This window comes from Muntiacus reevesi, chromosome 8, assembly GCF_963930625.1.
Source record: "Muntiacus reevesi chromosome 8, mMunRee1.1, whole genome shotgun sequence".
Lineage (NCBI taxonomy): Eukaryota > Metazoa > Chordata > Mammalia > Artiodactyla > Cervidae > Muntiacus > Muntiacus reevesi.
In genome coordinates, this window is record NC_089256.1 from 22276106 (window position 1) to 22298111 (window position 22006).

The 22006-nt window shown below is 52.2% G+C and overlaps 1 protein-coding gene across 2 annotated transcripts in view; it reads left to right on the plus strand.

Moving 5' to 3' along the window:
- Positions 1-21730, plus strand: part of ABCG1 (ATP binding cassette subfamily G member 1) — a 69066-nt gene extending 47336 nt beyond the window's left edge. The window contains exons 6-15 of one of the 2 annotated variants that reach the window (XM_065942877.1): positions 3648-3793; positions 3947-4070; positions 5071-5185; positions 8599-8783; positions 8924-9025; positions 10090-10258; positions 11220-11320; positions 11426-11584; positions 12847-12965; positions 14997-21730. In XM_065942877.1, the coding sequence (XP_065798949.1) occupies positions 3648-3793; positions 3947-4070; positions 5071-5185; positions 8599-8783; positions 8924-9025; positions 10090-10258; positions 11220-11320; positions 11426-11584; positions 12847-12965; positions 14997-15225 (1449 nt within the window). In that variant the 3' untranslated portion in view covers positions 15226-21730. The remainder of the gene's footprint in view (positions 1-3647; positions 3794-3946; positions 4071-5070; positions 5186-8598; positions 8784-8923; positions 9026-10089; positions 10259-11219; positions 11321-11425; positions 11585-12846; positions 12966-14996) is intronic. The other variant, XM_065942878.1, reaches the window with a different exon arrangement.
- The last annotated feature ends 276 nt before the right edge of the window (positions 21731-22006 follow it).

Consider the following 22006-nt stretch of genomic DNA (forward strand, 5'->3'; position numbering starts at 1 on the left):
AGGAACCAACCTCAGGCTTAGACCCAGCACTCTTCCCCTTTTAGTTTCTGATACACTTTACACTCCATTGTTTTTGATAAAACACTAACAGTGAAGATGGTTAGTCATCCATTTAAAAATAACCAGCCTCCACCCCTACACACTTGCAAGAAGAAATTTGGTTCTTACCTGTTATTAACCAGCCTTTTAAAAATAACACAAACACGTTTCTAAGATGACGGAGATCTTGTGATCCTTTTCATTGCTTTTTTGCCTCCCTGAAACCCCAGGGAGCCAAAGGGTGTTGGGTAAGCAGACCCAGCAGGGAGCACCAGAAACCCCCACTTAGTGGGGAGGCCTGGTTTATATTTACACACTGTCTAAGACAAACCCAACTCCCCTCGTCTCCACCCCACGGCTGGCACTGGTGGGAGTTCCAGTGTAAGATGTGATTTGGTGAAATTCTACTTTTATAATATTATCCTGTCTTCCGTGCCTGTAGGACCACAGGCCAACAGCAGAGAGAGTAAGATCTGTGGGGTTGGTGCCAACAATGCGACTTGGCTCTTTATGTGTCCATACAAAATGGAATCAGTTCAGTTCGGTTGCTCAGTCATGTCAAACTCTTTGCGACCCCATGGACTGCAGCACACCAGGCTTCCCTGTCCATCACCAACTCCCAGAGCTTGCTCAAACTCATGTTCATCGAGTCGGTGATGCCATCCAACCATCTCATCCTCTGTCGGAGAAAACAGTCACAGTATCAGCAGCAGCTTGACAGTTGATAGGATGTGGATGTAAACCGCCTTGGGTTTCCCAGGTGGCGATAGTGGTAAAGAACCCACCTGCCAATGGAGGAAGCATAAGAAATGCAGGTTCAGTCCCTGGGTTGGTAAGATCCCCTGGAGAAAGGCATGGCAACCTTCACTATTCTTTCCTGGAGAACCCCATGAACAGAGGAGCCTGGTGGGCCACAGTCCATGGGGTCACAGAGAGTTGGACACGACTGAATGACTGAACATGCATGCAGCACAAGAGACATTGGAGTGAGGGGTCTTTAGGGCCCCTTCTGTCCCTCCCTGTGCCCTCCTCCCCCCACCCCACCCTTCAGAAAGCTGAGGATTTGGGTAAGAATTTGGGGGGATGAGGAAATGGCACATTCAGGGTAGGGGAGCCCGATTTCTGTGAGGAGTGAAAACCCCTCCTCGCAGATGCTTCATGTGGACTCTGGTTCTGTAGCTGAAAGGAATAAAATGGATGAACAGACCCCAAAACACAGATGTGGGAAAAAAGCATGGGAGGCATGGGTGTTTCCACCGTCCAAGAGGGTGGAAGAGCCAGATGGGGTTTGGTTTTGTGGGTTGAAGGCAAGGGGGGCCCAGGACCACCACTCTGTTCTGAAGGGCGAGTCTCAGACACAGGTCGGCCCCCTGGGAAGATGGGTGAGCAGATGCAGGGGTTCAGAGAGCCTTGCTGGCTTGGAGAGGGCCCTGAAGTGAAGCAGAACTAAGCCCATGAGGGGACCCTTCAGGCCTGGTCTCCTGAAACCCACTGGATAACTGAGGCCAGGGCCTCCAGCGCCTGGGGGTTTTGTCTGTAGCTGCCTACTGGAGGTGGGAAGCTGAGTTCGGTGCACTCATTAAAGTCTGAGCTCCCAGAACAGATGCGATCCATGAGTAAGTGGGTGTGGGATGGTTTGCCTGCAGCGTGGCCCAGGGGACCAGCCTTTCCAGGTGGGAGAGGGTGCTGGGAGGGAGCATTTGCTGAAGGGCGGGGGCAAGAAACACGTGTGTGCCTCTCAGCTGACTCCACAGAGGAGCACCCGCAGCCAGTCCTTCAGCCCTGCACCCCTCTGTCTGTCAAGTCCCGACCGGTCTTCCTCATCCTCAGCAGGGTCCAGCCCCGCCCCAGCACCATCAGCAGGGCTGCGTGATTGTCCAAGGAGAGGACAGGCCCTGACTCATTTCCCTCCCACCCCGTTGTGTCCCTGGGTCCTGGTTGTTTACTTCTTGAGGAAACAAAATAGACTGGAATGTTCCAGCAGGTAGTGGAATGTTGCCCACTCCACCTCATTTCCTAGAAAAGTGGCCCCAGCCTCGAGAACCCCCCAGCGAGGGGCCTTCCTCAGGAGTGAGGTTTCCCAGGAGGGGACATTGTTCTTTCTGATTCACTTTAAAACAAAACCAGCCTGCAGGGCGTCATCCCTGAGAGAATCCTAGACACGATGCCTGCATGCAAGGGAAACAGGAGGTGCTGACCTTGGCCTCCACCTCCAGCATCCTTCCAGTGGGGCTAAGGGCAAGTAGGGAGTGGGTGATCTTCCTTCTGAACCTTTGGCCTGGATTCCTGGAGTCTGCTGGAGCCATGTCATCCTGGGAAGGCCAGTGGACTATCCACATGAGGGAAGGCACTCCTGAAAGATGGCCTTTTCTGGGCAACCTCATTGTGAGGTTTGGGGATGACGTGCCTCAATGACTGTATGTTCTAGAAGAGGTGATGGAGCTGGGTTTAGGGCTCAGCAGGGGAAAGGCCGAGCAGGATTCAAATGCAGATCTATCTGACCTGCCTGCTTCTGGCCCGTGGAGCAGCAGTGCCCTGGTCCTTCCCATCACCAAGGCCACATTGTGTCCTGACCGCGCAGAAGTAATTCAAGAGCCAGAGTGGAAATTTTCCTCCTTGAGTTCCTTCTCCTTGAGGATGACCTCATCTCCCTAGAGAAGTTGCTGGACTAGGGTCCACCTGCTGCCACCATGGGCTAGGACAATGGCCCAGTGAATTCTGGCAGGACCTCTGTGGCAGGTTGCCTTGCACCCCACTGGGAGGTGAACCTGACAAGGAGGCCAGAAGGGCGGCAGCTGACCTCTGCCTTCTTGTGGCCACCTCTAGAAAACACCAGGATGGACCCCAAACACTGACTGCTGTGGATGAAACCGGGGAACAGTCTACACCAAACTCTTCTGACCTTCCTGCTCCGAGTCCATCCCGGATCAGTGATGGGGGCAGCCAGGGAGGGCTGAGCACACAGTGGGCTGTTTATACCTTGGTTCCCAGGCAGCTCCCAGGGGCAGTGTTGGCAGGGTCACTAAGAGAAGCAGTGATAGCTTTGAGCAGTGTCATTGCTTTGCTGCTGAATTAGAGACCTTCTTTTCCCATTCACAAGTGTGGATGGAGCTCCATCTTTCTGGGAGACCTGGCCTATGTGGTTGAGTCCACGGGAGCTGTGTGTTACTAACAGCTGTCACCGAGTGAAATGCTTACTGTGTGCCAAGCATTTTATCTGTTAAAGCATTAAACTATCAGGGTGGCCCCCCGCTCTGTGCTGGTCAGAAACCCAGTCACTCGTCCATCTGTGTGTCTGTGGATCCACCCTTTCTGCAGTGTTTATCCCACACCTTCCCGGCCCTGGGCTCACACATGAAGGGACTTGCTAGGTTGCCAACCAGAGGCAGGACCAGGACTCCAGCCCAGGCTGGCCTGGCCCCAGCCCTGCCTCTCAGTCTCCTGGGTCTCAGCCTCCCTAATCAGGACACCAGGCCTGGCAACACTGGGGTGGGCCGGATCTGCAGTCTCTCCAGGTGTATCTGGGAGTTGGGTGGAGAAGGGGATCAGGGCTCCATGTGGGCCCTGCGGGTGGTCTCTGATGCCACTCTGCTTCTGCTATCCCCCAGGTCAAGGAGATCCTGACAGCCCTGGGCCTGCTGTCTTGTGCCAACACGCGGACCGGCAGCCTCTCGGGTGGCCAGCGGAAGCGACTGGCCATCGCGCTGGAGCTGGTGAACAACCCTCCGGTCATGTTCTTTGACGAGCCCACCAGGTAATCAGGCCCTGCCCTCCCTGCCGGCAGAAGGAGCCACCTCCCCACCCGCTGAGGGGCTCAGGCCAGCCTGCACAGACACAACCAGGGTGCTCTGAATGAGGGATCTGGTTGGGGGCTCACAGACATCTCATGGTGTCCCTTGACTTACAGCGGCCTGGACAGCGCCTCCTGCTTCCAGGTTGTCTCCCTGATGAAGGGGTTGGCCCAGGGCGGCCGGTCCATCATCTGCACCATCCACCAACCCAGTGCCAAGCTCTTCGAGCTGTTTGACCAGGTACGTTGGCCTGCTGTCATTGGCCCAGATGAAACCAAATCTGGGTACTCGCGGCTTAGTTCATGAGGGTGTCTTCATTTTTGAGTGGCCTTAGGTGTTATGTTTCTTAAGATTTTGGCGCCATAAGCACCTCAGGTGGCAGGGCCAGAGGGGATAGGAAGAGCTGGCCAGTGTCCTCTCTCTAGAGTTAGTGTCCAGCCTCAGGGTCTTGGATGAGTCACTGACATTACTGAGGCTTCATTAATGTCCCCCCCTGATGGCAGGAGGGGGACACTTGCCATACAAAATTAGATAGCAAGTTGTGATATTTGTACAGTATCATCTCTTTTGTAAATCTTAGGTTTAAAAAAAAAAATCTGAGGCTTTTAGATCATCCTGAGCAAAAAAATGTCCCAAGGAATGCAGTGTTTATAGCTTCAAAATCTGGCCTAAGTAAGTGGTTAGCATGAGAGGTAGAAAGGCAACAGAGTAAATAACTCCTGGTCATTTGATATCTTCTGTCTTTCCTGACTTATCATGGATTTCCTTTTGAAATTTGAGTCCTTGGGAGGTAACATAAAGCTGTCCTGAGAGAGGAATTGATGGACTGATAGATGAATCAATGGGTGAATGGATGGATAGATAGATGGGTAGGTGGTTAGATGGATGAGTGGGTGTATAAATGGATGGATAGGTGAGTGGATGGATGGGGTGACTGGATGAATGGATGGATGAGTGGGTGTATAGATGGATGGATGGGTGAGTGGATGGATAAATAGGTGAATGGATGGATGGGGTGAATGGATGGATAGATGGATGAGTGGGTGTATAGATGGATGGTTGGGTGAGTGGATGGATGGGTGGTTGAGTGAGTGGATGGATGGGTGGTTAGGTGAGTGGATGGATGGATGGATGGGTGGGTGGGTGAGTGGGTGAGTGGATCATTGGATGGATGGATTGAGAGTTTCTCTCCCTTTACAGAGGAAGGCAGAGTTGATGTTTTCCTTCTTACTTTTTTCAGCTTTATGTCCTCAGTCAAGGACAGTGTGTGTACCGAGGGAAAGTCTCAAACCTTGTACCGTATTTGAGGGACTTAGGTCTGAATTGCCCAACCTACCACAACCCGGCCGATTTCGGTGAGTTGAGCCTTGAGTAGCCAAAAGGGGGTCTTTTTTATTCCTGGTGGGTTTCTGCTCTTACCTGTAGCCTTCAAATCAAGAGTTACTTTATTCCACAGATAGCTCAAGTGCCATCCTGTGGCAGAACTTTCAAGACTAAGTCAAAAGAGGTTTTCTTTCCTCCAGATGAAATACCTGGAACTACAAACAAGGGATCTGTTGTTAGGCCAGATATTTCCCAATACTTGACTGTGTGATGCTTCTGGTCTAAAGGAAGTTATTTCTGAAAAGAGATAACCTTTAACAAAATCCCCTTTGCATTGATTAATGCAGATGTTAAAATTCAACTTAAATTTTGACCAAACACAACAAATTTTGACAAACGCAGTTTTGAACAAGACCCTGGGAAAAGAGATAACCTTTAACAAAATTCCCTTTGCATTGATTAATGCAGATGTTAAAATTCAACTTAAATTTTGACCAAACACAACAAATTTTGACAAACGCAGTTTTGAACAAGACCCTGGGATCCCAGGGCTTGCCTTGTACTTCAGCTGGTAAAGAATCTGCCTGCAATGTGGAAGACCTGGGTTTGACCCCTGGGTTGGGAAGATCCTCTGGAGAAGGGAAAGGCTGCCCACTCCAGTATTCTGGCCTGGAGAATTCCATGGACTATATAGACCATGGGGTTGCAAAGAGTCAGACATGACTGAGCAACTTTCACTTCACTTCATTGGGAACCCAGGGCTTCCCTAGTAGCTCAGACAGTAAAGCATCCACCTGCAATACAGGAGACCCAGGTTCAATCTCTGGGTCTGGAAGATCTCCTGCAGAAGGTAATGGCAATCCACTCCAGTATTCTTGCCTGGAAAATTCCATGGACAGAGGAGCCTGGCGGGCTACAGTCAGTGGGGTCGCACAGAGTCGGACACGACTTAGCGACTAACACCCTGGGAGCCCAGAACCAAGGTTAATGGTGGGAGTCGCTCCTCCTGACCCAAAGGCTGCAGCTTCTGAGCTTCGCAGCTCATGCTTTTATGAGCTCCATGCTCGGTGCCCCCAGGGCTCCCACTTTGGCCTTTCCTCTTGGCCGGGACCCTCCAGGGCACTGACACCAATGTCCCAAGTCACTTCCCCACCAGATCTGCCCATTGTGCAGCCTGCACGTTTATCTGCACATGGCAGCCTCTTTGTGTCCAGCGCCTCTGGAACCGTCTCCCTTGTCCTCCAGTCAGATCCACCGCTTCTGCTCCCTGCTGTCCACGTGCAAGAACTTGCAAACCCCCTTGCTTGCCTTCTTTTTCTTTTGAGCTTCGTAGTCCCTAGACCACCAAGTGCTTGTACACCCTGACCCCATCCCATCCTCCCTCTCAGCCACGGTGCGTGGGGTCCCGTCCTGGCCATTGTGTCCTACTTCCCTGGGGCCCCACAAGCTGGGTGGTCTGAAACAAGAGGAAGTCATGTTTCAGACTTCGAAGGCCAGAAGTCAAGGTGTCTGCAGGGCTGGGCTCCCTCCCGAGGCTCTGGGGGAAGGTCCTTCCTGCCTCATCCAGCTTCTGGAGGCTCCAGTGGTTCTTAGCCTGTGACCCATCCCTCCAGTTTCTGCCTCTGTCTTCACATGGCTTTTTTCTCAGTGTTTCTCTCTGTGTGTCTGTATGTCACCTCCTCTTCTAATAAGGGTACCAGTCATTTTATTCAATTGTTCAGTCGCTAAGTCATGTATGACTCTCTGTGACCCCATGGACTGCAGCACCACCAGGCTTCCCTGTCCTTCACTATCTCCTGGACTTTGCTCAGATTCATGTCTATTGAGTTGGTGATGCCATCCAACCATCTTATCCTCTGCCGCCCCCTTCTCCTTTTGCCTTCAGTTGGATTCAGGGCCCATCCTAAATCCAGGATAATTTCATCTCAAGATCCAAAACCACTTACATCTGCAAAGAACCTTTTCCAAAGAAGGCCACATTTCGAGATTCCAGGTGGACATGAGTCTTTTGGGGGACATGCTTCAACTCACTCTATTCCTCCTTCTTGGTCTCTTGGTCATCAGCCTTTCTCACTCTGTTTTATTTTTAAGCATCCAGCCCCCCCAGTCCCCCAAACCCCACCTTTCCTACACATCCTCTCCTGAATTGTGTTCCATGGGATGCTGTTGCTGGGAAAAGCGTCTCTCTTACAAGAAGGCCACTCTGACAAAGCCGGGTCAGAGTGGGGTGAGTGGGAAGGAGATGCAGGCCAAGGGAGAGGAGGAGGAGGAGTCTCAAGCATCCTTGATGGTGGGGATGGTCAGGTTGGCTGCAGAGTGGTTCAGGAGCAAGGACAGTGGGGGGCAGGTGCTGCTGAATGGGGAAGGGCAGTGAGGGTCATGGCCAGCAGAGAGGTGAGGACCTACAGGGAAAGACAGATGGGAGGAGAAGGAACAGGGCTCCGGGGAGAGCCCAGGGAGGGGCTCCTCAATATCACGCTTGAGCAGAGGGAGAGAGGTGGGGAGAGAGGGGCTGTTTGGAGGGTGGTGGGTGTGAATGACCAGCAGAGCAGGCAGTTCTGGCTGGGTTGGTGTCATTGATCGTGACATTCTGGTGGGGCCAGACTCTCCCGGTTTGTGATTGGATGGAGAGAGAGTTAGCCATCCTGGCTCGGACTCTGGAAAACAGCTGGTTTTGCCAAAGAGGTTCCCTGGGGGCATTGCATTAGCAAGAATCTTACTGAGATAAAGGGTCAGGTCCCACACCAGGAGGAATGGGGGAGGGTGGAGGGAGAGTGCAGGTGGGAGGAGAGGAAGGAGCGGCAGGTGCCCGGGAGGGTGGACCTAGGAGAGAAACAGCAACGTGGGGCCTTGGACAGTTTGGGGTGCAGAGGAGGCGTGACACCAGGGTCGAGGAGGGTCAGCGGAGGTAATGCTCCATGGGGATCTGAGAGGTGGAGCTTATAGTCCACAACCTAGTGTCCTCAGGGAGCTCAGAGCACCCCTCTCAGGACCCCCGGCACTTCTTCATGGTACTAAAGAGCTGCCTCAGCGCTCATCGCTCACTCTCATCCTGGGAATTGTCTTCCCAACAGGAATCTTGCTTCCTTCTGCCCTCCTCCCAGCTCCAACTCTGATGTATGCATGCGCATGACCAGCACTCAATAAACGCTAGACAGATGAATAAGTTAATAGATGCATGAGCTCATGACTTCTCGGGCTGTCCAACATCACAATCTGTATTTGCATTTCCAGGCTCCTGACGTGATCAACGGCCTTGCTGGGCGTTGAGACTGGAAACAACATTGGCTGCTAAATGATTTTTATCACATCATTAGCATCCTCACGCAGCATCTATATAATCAGTTAAAAGATATTCCCACTGGATTACTGACTTTGTCACAAAGGAAAGAGGCCCGCACGAGCGATGCCTGGGCTGAGCCCTCTGGCTCTCTCCTCTTTGCAGTCATGGAAGTCGCGTCCGGCGAGTACGGTGACCAGAACGGCCGCCTGGTGAGAGCAGTCTGGGAGGGCAAGTGCGACTCTGACTGCAGGAGAGAGCCTGGGGGCGATGCCGAGGTGAATCCTTTTATTTGGCACCGGCCCTCTGAAGAGGTAAAGCAGACAAAACGATGGAAGGGGTGGAGAAAGGTAATGCACACCCCCAGCCCCCGGGAGCGCTGCACGCCGCCCCGCACGCCTGCTACATGAGCACTTTCCTCGGCTCAGAGGAGGGGGCGTCCGGTGGCCTGGGGGCTCACCCCTCCTACCCTCCTTTGGTGTGTCCCCAGGACTCCACTTCCATGGAAGGCTGCCACAGCTTCTCTGCCAGCTGCCTCACCCAGTTCTGCATCCTCTTCAAAAGGACTTTCCTCAGCATCATGAGGGACTCGGTAAGGCAGTGTGCAGTGGTCTCCGTGGCAACGGAAGCCGAGGGGTCACCTTCGGGTCTGTTCATCTGCTTGCGCTTTCCTCTCTCTGCGTCAGTCGACTTTCTGTGATGCCGCAGTAACAAACACTCCCCGGCTACTAGTGGTTATGACAGTAGTCATGTCTGGTTCGTGTAACCTGTGGGCGGCTGTGGGTTGTGGTTGTGTGCCCCGTGTGTCTTCTCGTCTGGGGACCCAGATTGGAGGACTGGCTCCTTTCTAGAACGTGGCAGGGGAAAGTGTAGGAGAAACACAATGGCAGCCCTTATAGCTTCCTGCTCCTGGTGGGGTGGTGGGTGGGTGGGTGGGGGAACCTGTCACTGGTGCTCACATTCCATTGGCCAAGGCTGGCATCAGGGAGGGGATTCCTCCCTCCGGGAAGCTCCACCCAGCAGAGGAAGGAGTTGGTGAGGGATTGGGAATCAGGACAAGATCCACCCTTTTGAGTGGGCAATCTGACAGCCTGTGTAGGGGGTCCCTGAGTGCCCAGGAGCCTCCGGAACCCAGTTTGAAAGATAGAGGGGCTGGTAGCCATCCAGGCTGTGCTCTGCAAGGGTGGGTCTTTCCTGTGACTGTTCTTTGTCCATTTACCACCATTCTGTCCCTTGTCCCCTTCTCCGAAGGGACAAAGTCCTGGTTTGCTATGTTGAAGAGGATTTAATGAAGGATAGCAGTTCCTTCTGCTTGAACAGCAGTGAAATGCTGCCCTGTGAGTGTGTGTGTGTGTGTGTGTGTGCACGTGCACGTGCACACACGCACACACTCACATGAGCTGGTGTAGGGTCCTGGGTTTGGTATAATGGAAGCTTAAACTAACAGTAGTGAATGAATGGACTTCCTGGGTGACTCAGTCATAAAGAATCTACCTGCAATGCACAAGCCTCAGAAGAAGTGGGTTGACTGCCACCTTTCTGGAGGGAAGGGGCAGGAGATGCGTTGAACGCCACTTCTGGGGCCTCGGTCTCCTTGTCCTCTGACTGCTCACCTCTGAGGTTGTGCACACCTGAGTGTGGACCTCGTCTGCCCAGGTCCTAACGCACCTGCGGATCACGTCCCACATCGGCATCGGCCTCCTCATTGGCCTGCTCTACCTGGGGATTGGGAACGAAGCCAAGAAGGTCCTGAGCAACTCTGGCTTCCTCTTCTTCTCCATGCTCTTCCTCATGTTCGCGGCCCTCATGCCCACCGTCCTCACATGTGAGTGCCTGGTCCAGCCCGCGCCCACCCCTCCTTCCTTGTCTGCACTAGGTCATGGCTTGCTTGGCCACAAACATAGAGTGTCTTATTTTATTTTTTAAAATACCATTTTCGTTGTTGACAGATGTAGGTATGATTGTATGTTCTGTTAGATGAGAAAATGCATACCATGTTTAAACCAAAAGAGTGAATCACTAATGGAAGATTTGTAAGCCTGGTGGAAGGCTGAGAGATTTCTAAAAGGTTTTCTAATTGGGAACCCCTCAAATGCTACTGTGTAAGCATAACCTCATTCAGTTAAGATAGCCCTGGTGCAGCCAAATTTGTGAGGGGGTAAAGCTATTCTGGGTTGGAAAGATTCCCTGGAATAGGACATGGCAACCCACTTCAGTATTCTTGCCTGGAGAATTCCATGGACAGAAGAGCCGGGCAGGCTACAGTCCATGGGGTCGCAAAGAGTCGAACATGACTAAAGTGACTTAGCATGCAGCAATGCTGTTATAGGTGGATTTCCGTGCAATTCTAGGCTGCTTGCAGAGCAGGCTTCCCTTGGCCACTTCAGGGGAACAGTGTAGAAAACTGTGGCTTCACCCGGTCTCCCAGCCTAGACACCTCCTCCGGCAATGCCTCCTCCTTAAGCTGCCCTGAATTTCCAAGAGCAGCTCGTGAGGACTTGCCTGGGGAAGGCATTGCACTGTCATAGTTACTCAGTGAAAATAGGTTCAGCAGGAGATACTTGGACCAGTCACTACAGTGATGCCAGTGTACCAGGCAGTTTCTCCAGGTAGGTGAATCATTTCGTACCTTTCCATTGAAACTCCAGATATTAATATTGGAAGCACTTCAGTTCACAGGGAGGCAGCCCAAGCTGGGGCTGCAGAGGGCTTCGCAGGAGACCCCTTGTCTGAGTTCTTGGGGTGCCATAATGTCCCACTGACCCTTTTCATTTTCCTGCCCCTAGTTCCTCTGGAGATGAGCGTGTTTCTCCGAGAACACCTGAATTACTGGTACAGCCTGAAGGCCTACTACCTGGCCAAGACCATGGCAGATGTGCCCTTTCAGGTACGTGAGCGCCCTGGCGTGGTGTGCCGGGGCGGGGCTCTCCAGCCTCCCTGGGGGGCGGGAAGCACGGCTTGCAGGTGAGGGTGATGGGCCCTGTGTTTCCAGATCATGTTCCCCGTGGCCTACTGCAGCATCGTGTACTGGATGACGTCCCAGCCGTCTGACGCTGTGCGCTTCGTCCTGTTCGCGGCTCTGGGCACCATGACCTCACTGGTGGCGCAGTCCCTGGGCCTGCTGATCGGAGCCGCGTCCACATCACTGCAGGTACCAGCTGAGGATGTACCATGGGGCGGACCTCGCCTCCCCACCTCCACCTGTGTGGCCGGGGCTGCAGCCCCCGTGAGCTCAGTACCCTGTCCCTGAGACCCCCCTCCTGATTCTGTCCTGACTTCCTAGCCTGGCTTCAACAGGTTGGTCAGTCTGTCCTTGGGGAAGGGATCAAAGTGTCCTGGCTGCTCAGGATTGGCAAATTGACATCATCAGGTGGCCTTTTGTGTCATGGGGCATGCCAGGTGCTATTCCTGCCAAGCACCTGTTTGGGGAGTAGCAAGCTGGTCTCTTGCACAAGGAGGGGCTGAGTTTGTGCCCAGAGGTCCAGCTGGACCTGTGGTTGGACATGGGCTCATTGAGTCTAAGCACCCTCACAAGTTAGGTGCAATGCTCCCATTTCACAGATGGGGAGACTGAGGCCCAGAGAGGCAAAGTGATTTTGTCAGAGTCACACAGCCAGCTCTGAGGCCAAGCTCTCAATGCCTATGTTTTGTTGCCTCTGTGGGATCCATGCAGCTGTTCCCCAGACAATCCCATCACACTCCACACTTCCACCTGCCCAAGCCCCTCCACATGCGCCTTCTGGACATCTGGTGCCACCTACTCCCAGTCTGCCAAACTCACAGTGTGCACAGTTTTTGCACCTCCAGGGCTTCACATGCTCAGGCCAGTCTGACCCTTAGAAAACAAGGCCAGAGCCCTGGGGAGTCAGCACCCCACGGCCTTCTGCCACCCCCTCTCCTGCTGCATGGTCTCCTGTTCCACGCTCACAGCCTCTGGGCAGCACCCTCATCCATGGGCAGGAATGGAATGGTGTCCATCTCACAGCCGACTGCCGTAGAAAGTTCTGGGCCCACACCAGCTGCTGTCGGCACCTAGGGAGTCTCACTCCTGACCCTTCCTTGCTGGGACACAGGATATCAACTCCTCAGGCGTGTGCCTTCCGCCCCACAAGCATCCTCATGACCACACCAGCGTCTCTCTGTCCCTGCTTTTCAGGGCCTCCATGCTTTTGCAGCTTCCGTCCGCTCTGCTGGATCCAGCTGGGCCTCTGGACACCACCCCGGCCCCTCCTTGTGCAGGAGGCCAGCTTGTTCCTCCCCAAAGGGGTGCTTCTGTGCCATCCTGGCCCTGGATGACCTGGATGACCTGTCCTGACGCCTCCGGCCCTTTCCTGGAAGCGTGGGCTGTGGGCTCCGGGCCCCCTGAGGAGGAGGAGGCGGGTAGGAGTAAGGTCCCTCTGTGTCTGCTTCCAGGTGGCGACTTTCGTGGGACCCGTCACGGCCATCCCCGTGCTCCTCTTCTCAGGGTTCTTTGTCAGCTTTGACACGATCCCCACCTACTTGCAGTGGATGTCCTACGTCTCTTATGTCAGGTAGCCCGTGGGGCCCCTTAGGACTTGGGGACTTCGGGACGACAAAGGGAAGGGGGCTGGGGACAGGCAGAGGCTCACGAAAGCCCCTCCTTGGCTGTCAGCTAGATGCCGGCTGGATTCTCAGGTCGTGAACCCAGAAAGTATCAGTGCCTTTTTCTTCCTAGTTTTGTGTGCCTCACCTTCACCTACCCACCCACCCACCCACACACACACACACACACACACATACACAGTTCAGTTCAGTTCAGTCACTCAGTCGTGTCCGAGTCTTTGCAACCCCATGAATCGCAGCACGCCAGGCCTCCCTGTCCATCACAAACTCCCGGAGCTTACTCAAACTCATGCCCATCGAGTCAGTGATGCCATCCAGCCATCTCATCCTCTGTCACCCCCTTCTCCTCCTGCCCCCAATCCCTCCCAGCATCAGGGTCTTTTCCAATGAGTCAACTCTTCGCATGAGGTGGTCAAAGTACTGGAGTTTCAGCTTCAGCATCAGTCCTTCCAATGAACACCCAGGACTGATCTCCTTTAGGATGGACTGGCTGGGTCTCCTTGCAGTCCAAGGGACTCACTTGTGGATAAAATAAACCCTAGCTACTGGTGCCCTGGAAATGGCAACCCACTCCAGTATTCTTGCCTGGAGAATCCCATGGCCAGAGGAGCCTGGCGCATTATGGCCCATGGGATGGCAAAGAGTTGGACATGACTGAGCAACTAAGCAAGCATGCAGTGGTGCCCTGGACAAGCCGTGGCAGCCCCATGTCCTGTGTGCTTTAGAGAGCTGCCTTGAAGAACTTCATTCCTCTCTGAAATAAACACTGCTTATAACAAGATTCTTGTTGTTGTTCAGTTGCTAAGTCATGTCTGACTCTTTGCAACCCCATGAACTGCAGCACACTAGGCTTCCCTGACCTTCACCATCTCCCAGAGGTAACTCAAATTTATGTCCACTGAGTCAGTGATGCCATCCAACCATCTCATCCTCTGCCACCCCCTTCTCCTCCTGCCTTCAATCTTTCCCAGCATCAGAGTCTTTTCTAATCAGTGGCTCTTCACATCAGGTGGCCAAAGTATTGCAGCTTCAGCTTTAGCATCAGTCCTTAATGAATATTCAGGACTGATTTCCTTTAGGACGGACTGGTTTGATCTCCCTGAAGTCTAAGGGGCTCTCAGGAGTCTTCTCCAGCACCACAGTACAAAGTTCTGAGTAAGAAATCCTGTGGAAAATAAGACATGTCTCAAGCGTCCTCATATTCTTGAACAAAACTGCTCTGGTGCCTTAGCGCTTCAGCATCAGATTTCATGCTCTTGGCTCACAGGCGCTGTGGCTCCTTGGCCTTCAGCAGGCAGGGCTGGTCATTAGAGCTTGTGCCCCCAGCCACAGCCATTCCACGTGACACCCAGAGTCCCAAGCTGTGAGCAAGCTTGTGTTTTCTAGAATGTCAATTCAGTGCCAGGTATACTGTTCCCGAGAACAAAATCAAAACAAAGGCCTTGTGCAGAGTTTCAGCCATGGTGCACCTTTCAAGACCGAGAAATCAGACACCCATGTCTTTCTTCTCAGAATTAGCATTTTTGTTCTGATAATGCAGAATTGGAACAGAATGAAAGGTGGTGCAGAAATGTTTTATTCAAATGCTCTACAGGCCTTGAAAAGCTCTCAGATCCTTTATTCTATTTAACTGTTAAAAAAAAAAGGTGTGATATCAGAAGTGATCAATGTGTTTTTCCATTCGTGTCACCTCTGAACAATACCCACGCTTGGTTAAATTTGTTTTTTTGTGTTTTTTTTGTGTGTGTGTGGAGACTTTGGAGGCAAGGAAATTGAAAGACACTCGGTCAAGCTGTTGAGTGGATTTTTGCTAGGAAGCTGCAGAGTGGTTAAGAAGTATTCCAGGAGAAAAGACCTCCAGGGAGGAAGGGAGCCAGGCTGAGGATGCGGTGGCGGGGTCAGCGTACATTCCACAGACATGGACAGAGGTAGGGATGGGGGGATCCCGAACCCTCCTCACTCTGGCGTTCCCCACTCAGGTATGGGTTTGAGGGGGTCATCCTCTCCATCTACGGCCTTGACCGGGAGGACCTGCACTGTAACACCAACGAGACTTGCCACTTCCAGAAGTCAGAGGCTATCCTGCGAGAGCTGGATGTGGAGAACGCCAAGCTCTACTTGGACTTCATTGTCCTGGGGATTTTCTTCATCTCTCTGCGTCTCATCGCCTACCTCGTGCTGAGATACAAAATACGGGCCGAGAGGTAAAGCGCTGGGAAGCCAGAGAGAGGAACGCTGGACGCCGTGGCCACGGGCCACTTCCAGAACCCTTGCAGGCTCAAGGACACATACCCGCTTGTGGACCCTGGGGACTACGTCGGGTTGTCAGGCAGCCAACCAGTGCTGGACTTCGCCGCCCCACTGAGTTGGGTCTTCTCTCCATTACCCTTTCTAGCTGTAACTAGGAAGAAGATGCAGAATGGTCTTTCTTTTTCACATGCAGGAATTTTTAAAATACAACCCCTGAGGCAGAATTTAAAACTGCCACAAAGTGGGTGACAAGAGGCTTCCTGGGCAGAATTCTTCCTTCTGATTGGGGAGCTCTAATTCTGCACAAGGAATGTGGGTGGTTTCCTGGGGCCCCTGGGCAGTCAGATGTCCAGGGGTGGAAAGGCAAAGCCAAGAGGGACTCCATCCTGTGACTGATATTTTCATAGTTTCATCTTTCTACAACCTGTCTCTTTTTCCAACGAGAAGTCATTTTCCAAGTCAAAAGTCGATCAAGTTCATTCATTTCCAGAAGCTGTACCTTTTTAGTACTTGGTGAAGAAATTTATTGAGGGTAAACGTACTTCGTGGAGAGACGTGAAGGGTTTGGCTTGATCGCTGAGCTGGTCTCATTTGCAGACAGAACCTGGGAAAGACACAGGTGCTGGTTGCAGGTTGGAGGAAAACCTTGGAACCAACCGTGTGCGCTAAGCCATGCAGGAACTTTTTTAAAGTTACATAGAAAGTTGTAAGGCGAATTTGGCTATCTCTTTCAAAATCTTTTATTTCCCCCACGCTTCCTATTTTCACTTAAGCAAAATATATTGGTTCTTTTTTTCTCTAACTTTCCGAGCACCTTAATTTTGGCCCCAAATTCTAGGAGCTCAATCCTGCTGAATTTTTACAAACATTTTCTCTTTCCTCACGTATCCCATCAACTACCTCCACTGAACCTGGGGACGCTGGGCTTAGAGAAACCCAGGTGTGAATGTGCAGGATCTGCAGGTGTAGCCCATGAAAGATGTACTAAGTGCACAGGCGGGGAGATGATGAGATTTCCTGAGGACCCAAGGCCTTTGTAAGAAACCGGCAAAAGCTTAGTGTGGCCAAGACTCTGGAGCTCCATCAAAGCGTGCACTGAGAGCCGTGGGAGATGCTGTCTCCCACATCTGGTTTCCATGGCAGCTCAGCCATCATCTTCTCAGTCTTTCTGGACTGGAAACGTCTTTCCAATGACGTGATCACAGAAGCAAAATCCCTCTAGGACAAGAGTCATGGGCACTTCTGCAGGGTAAATGGCCTTTGAATTCCTGGCAGGATCCTGGGTGCTTGTTGGAATCAGTGTGGCCACAGGGTAGAAGAGGGCTCAGGCCAAAGAAGCTTCTTGAAGGAAACAGAACTGTTGTCCCCTTCTAGAATGCTGTGAACCTGAAATCAGGGTCTCTGAGTGAATCTGCTTTTTGTTGTAGGGAAGTTTGATAAAACCCCTTACTGCAATGGCCTGAAATAACATCCGGGCTTCCCAAAATGGCTCAGTAGTAAATAATCCGTCTGCCAAGCAGGAGATGCAGGTTCGATCCCAGGGTCGGGAAGATACCCTGGAAAAGGAAATGGCAACCCACTCCAGTATTCTTACCTGGAGAATCCCATGGACATAGGAGCCTGGCAGGCTATAGTCCATGAGGTCACAAAGAGTCAACATGACTGAGCAACTAAGCCACACCAAAAGATAATATCCAAGTAACTTGTTGATTTTACTTTTCTAAATGGGTTTAGTTAAGAGGTGGGGGGAGGGGTGACATGCTGTCTTTCACACATTGAAATTTAAACCTGACCCACTTGCCAAGTCTAATTCTTTTAAGTAATTTCTGAATGTAATGACTTGGATCTTCCTTCATCAGTGATTTCATTTCTTCATTTAGAAGGAAGGAGGAAGCTCCGGGTGAATGATGTGCTGCCTTTCTGGTTGTGAGTCTAGGTGAGAATGTAAGTCCAGAGAATCTCTGATCCATGGGGTTGAGGAGAGGAAGGAGCTCCACTGTATTCTAACCCCCGTGGCTCCTCAGAAGCTTCAGGGCCCGGCTCTGCTGACCAGCCCATCTTGGGAGCCTTCCACATGCCTGCAGTACCTCAGACCTCCCTTTCACCTACTCTTGCTGAGCATCAGCTTGAGAATTAAATGCTTCCAAAGCTTCGTATGGGTTACGTGGGAAGGAAAGATGCCAGGTAAACATTTTACACAGAAGATGCTGGAATCTGATTACGTCACCTTGGGAGAGGGCCCTTCAGGACCAAGAAACAGGACTTAAGCTTTTAGGTAAAAACTCATCCTGGAGACCCACAGAAAGGTCATTTTCCCACCTGAGAAAGGTCAGGGGCAGGCTACTGCGTGAGGTAGAAAGGCCTCCGGTGGGTTCACGGCTGAATACTCCCCGCCCCGTGCGCCTAGCATCCCTTGTTCCTCACTGGGCGGCCCGGCTGTGTGCCTAACCAGCTCCTCTGCTCAGGTCCTCACTTGGCCGATGTATGTGGACTCCCCTCCACCGCCCCGCACGCTTGGTGCGGCTGGAGGACCGAGGCTGGGGAGGCTCAGTGAGGCCCCGGGCCCAAGCGCCAAGAGAGAGCCAGGTCTGGCCCCAAATGCTCTATAACTTTTGCTTTGCCCTCCTGCCTCCTGTTCGCAGTGTGTGAATGTACTCGAAAGTGCTTTTCAAGGTGTAAAGTGCGATACGAGGATAGTTCTGGACTTGCTGTCACCATGCAGACCACTGGGATGGGGGGCAGCCTGCTCCTCTCTCCTCAGTTGCCTTTTGTTAGGGGGGTCCCGAGCTGGCCTGGGGACCCAGCTTCTCACCCCCACTTCCCCCACCCACCCACCCTGTCTCAGCGGAGAGGTGCCTTCCTCTGCCCGTGCCTGGCCTGCCTGTGGGCTGGCTGGGGTCCGAGAGGGTCCAGTGTGTGTGTGCCTACGAGTGTGTGCACACACGCGCAGGGGCACGCGCCAGCTCGCTCTGGGTGTGTATCTCATAGTATTATCTGTGGTGTCTCTGTCAATCTTTAGTCGTCCTTTACTCCAAGAAGGAAAGAGAAAATTCCCTGACTTCATGCCTGCCGAGCAGATGGTGAAGCGTAGTCAGAACCCACCCAGTCTTTCAGCAAGTGCCGGCTTGATCAGCGTGTGACAGAAAGCAAACCCAAACGACCCAGCTGGGCGGAGGGAGGTGCAGTGTGTATGGCCATCAAGTTAGAGGCTCTGAAGACATAAGACCGCTAATAAAATATTTTATAACTTTTTACTTGTGTTCAGTGTTAAATGCTTCAGACTCAAAATACCGGGCTTGGATCTGACTCGGTAAAGAGGAGGGGTCTTTGTTTGTATTTGGAACTATCCTTGCTGACGTCCAGCAGAGGTTCTGGTTCATTCCTCAGTGTTCCGGTCTAACGCCTGATTGTAAATAGTCTCCTTTATCTCAGTAACTTTCGTGTTTCATGGTGAACTGTCTTAAAGCTCTGTTTCTCTCCTCTGTGTTCCAGCCTCCTCACCCATCCCTCCCCCCGTGTTAATGTGAGCCAGGGCTTTAGAAAGTGCCGAGCGCCCAGATTCACAGGGACCACGTGTGCCTCCCTTGCGATGGTCCAGGGGACAGGGACCATGGGAGCTGGTGTAGGCTGTTACTCAGCTCCCTGGCTTCGGTCGGTAAATACACCCAGAGCCACACTTTCCAGGGAAGCGTGTTTAGGGCTCGTCATCATGGGCTTGCCTCTCTCCTCGGGGACACAGAGGATGGAGCCAGGCAAGTCCCAGGATGGGTGGCCCCTGCATTCCTGCTAAGTGAACGGAGAGCGTGTGCGGACGCTGGAGAGCTCCCTGGAGTGGGGCAGGCTTGAGAGCCTCCCTCTGCTTCCTCTCTGCACCCCTGCTGCCCTGAGGATCCCACCCTTCTTTGCAGCTTCCGTTAAGGTCTGGTCCTTCCGGTCCCTGCACTTGACCTCCTGCCTCAGGGAAATGCTCTGGAGACAATCGTCTTCTGCAAAAACAGGTGTTTCTGATGTCCCTGTTGGGGGTCCCCCTGGGACCAGAAATGGGGGAGCCCCACACCCTCCCTGGGGAGTCCGCTTTTCTCACCTGCAGACTCCATTCAGCCTGGGCTGAAAATCCCGCTTTCTGGGCAGGAAGTCGGCATGAAGTTGAAGCATTCAGGCATGTCCTTCTGAGGCTCAGCCCAGGTTTTCTGACAGCTGTTACATATCCTCCCCCACTTCTTCTTCCCATCTTTGAGGAAATGAGGGTTTAGCATTAGCTTCATTTCTGTTATCTCTGAATGCATCAAGCTGGATTCAGTCCTCAAACAGGCATTCTGTGGCCTGTAACAGTGGCCAAGGAAGCCAGGTTTCTACAGATGACTCAAGTGAAGGCAAGACAGACTTAGAGCCCCTGACACCTCCCTGTTCTTAAAACAGTCCCTTAACATCAAAGGAGAAAGTGCCCCAAGTACACTGGCTACCACCTTCCAGCCAGCTAAGTGGTCATCATGGGAGGGGCACAGCCTCAGGGCTTTTCCACGATATAAAGCTGCAGAGAAAGAACAGAAGCACAAAAGTATGTCCTCGTCTGCTCACAGCTGGACAGAGCCTGCCAACCAGGTCTGGGCCCCACTTTGGGAGGGAAGATGGGCTGTGAGTATACAGTGGGAGGGCCAGACCCACCCAATCCGCTCCCCGTTCCCAGGGAGACACCCTCAAACCGAGGATGGGGCCACAAGTACATGTGAATTTCTCCCTGGGGCTCGTGGTTTTAACCAAATGTTGGAAACAGCCCGAGCCCAAGCCACACAAGTAGAAAAGAGCAAAGCAGAAAACAGCAACGGTCAGCCACAGTTCTCCCTCCACGGCCCACGCCCTCTGCTTGGGGTGTCTAGATAAACGTGAGCGAGAACCCTGCTGGTCATCCGTGGGTGCCTTCGGAGTGTACTTGGCGCATGCATTTAACTGTGGTCCTGATTCTGCGTACAGTTAAATGGTACTTCCTATGTTCATTGATGCTAGGACATCTGGTCCTGGGGAACTTGGAAGCCACCTGCTGGTACCTCTGCCGGATGGAGGTCATCCCTCACCTGCAACAGGGCCAAGGTGAGCTGGGGCAGAGATGCTCAGGCGTGGCCAGGCAGTGAGGTGTGACAGTCCCTGACCTGCTTGGGGGCCACTTCTCAAGCCCCCCAGGGCATCTCCTTGAAGGAGTGTTCAGGAAGTCTTGCTTTCATTTCACCTGCCGTGAGGCAGTGGTCCAGTCAGCACGGCCCTGAATCAGCGCTGTGGAGCTTCCAAGAAAATAGTGTTTGCTAAGCAGGTCTCTGCTGGGGCAGAGGAAACAGCAGGCTCACTCATTCCAAGGGGAGAAGTTACCACACTCACCTGCCCTCTTGGGGATCCCAGAACATGCCCTCTTGAGCTGGATGGAATGGATCAGGTCTCGAAGGGATAGGCTGAGAGTCGTGGGCACCTGGGTCAAGGTTGAGAGCCCTACATTCATGGGTTCCTGGACATCCCAGGTGCAACCTAGTCTGAAAGTCACCACAGTTGGTTTCATTGAGAGTATTCCAGTGGCTGTGGCAGACACTTTGTTTTTATATCTACTTTTTCCCCCCACAATTCTGACATCATGTACCTTAGGGGACTCTTTTCCATGACCTTGGGAACACAGGCTGCCCAAGATTCATCACAAATATCTCATTCCAAGTCCTTGGCCGGTGAAAAATGATAGCAAAATGTTCTATCATCCAAATTGCTAATGATATGTACCACTCACCCCACACTAGAAGTTTTCTGTCTCTCATCAAATGCTCCCTGGGGAGGGGCATGACCAGAGGTGGGTTTCTCTGTAGCACATGTATGTTTAAAAAATTAGCTCATGTAGCTGACCCCCTTCCCCAAGATTTTTTTTCATTGCAGACAGAGTGGTTTAATACCTGCTCAGAGCTGAATCTGAGCTGCTGCCTTTTACTCGAGGAGTAGCTACGTTACGTTTTTTCTTTTGTTCTTCCTTCCAAAGCAAGAGTCAATGCAAATAACACTTTTAATCATTGTGTAAAGATGTGCATATATCTGTATATCTAACATGTAATTATGTAATCTCTGGTTTTTATAATGCTGTGTGGATAACCTTGCCTTGACATAGCCACGTAGCTTTAGGAAATCCTGGCAGAGGCGTGCACTCTTGTAGATGAGAACGACATCTATACATACGTGTATATAAATATATATTTTAAAGTGACAGTGGCTCCCTTGGGTACCTGACTCCTTGGCTGTTTCCCTCTGTTGGAACAGGGACCCGAGCAGACCCTAGGGTGTGAGCTTTCTAACTCAACCTTATAGACCCTGGGCCTGCTTTGTATATCTCTGTAGAATTATCTCCTTAGATGATTTGTACGTGCATTTTTTGCAGACTTGAGCTTTGTTTTCTGAAATTAGATGCCATTTATGAAAATGTGACATAAATCAAAATAAACCATCGTTATTTTCAGATTTTCCTGTTTCTCGCTTCTCTTTCCTTTTGACAGCAGCAGCTCGCAGACCTGCAGGGAGAAATGGACCTGGGGCTGGTGGAGGCTGTGGGGAATTTTCTGTACCTTGCACTGCCCTCTCTCTTAATGAAACAGTTCCTCTGGAAGGTGTTATGATGGATGAAGTTGGGAAGGAAAGTGAGAGTGAGAGAGGAGATATGCCAGCCCCACTCGACAGGCAGTGCTAATGCAGGATCAGGTGGCTTTCATATGTGATCTCA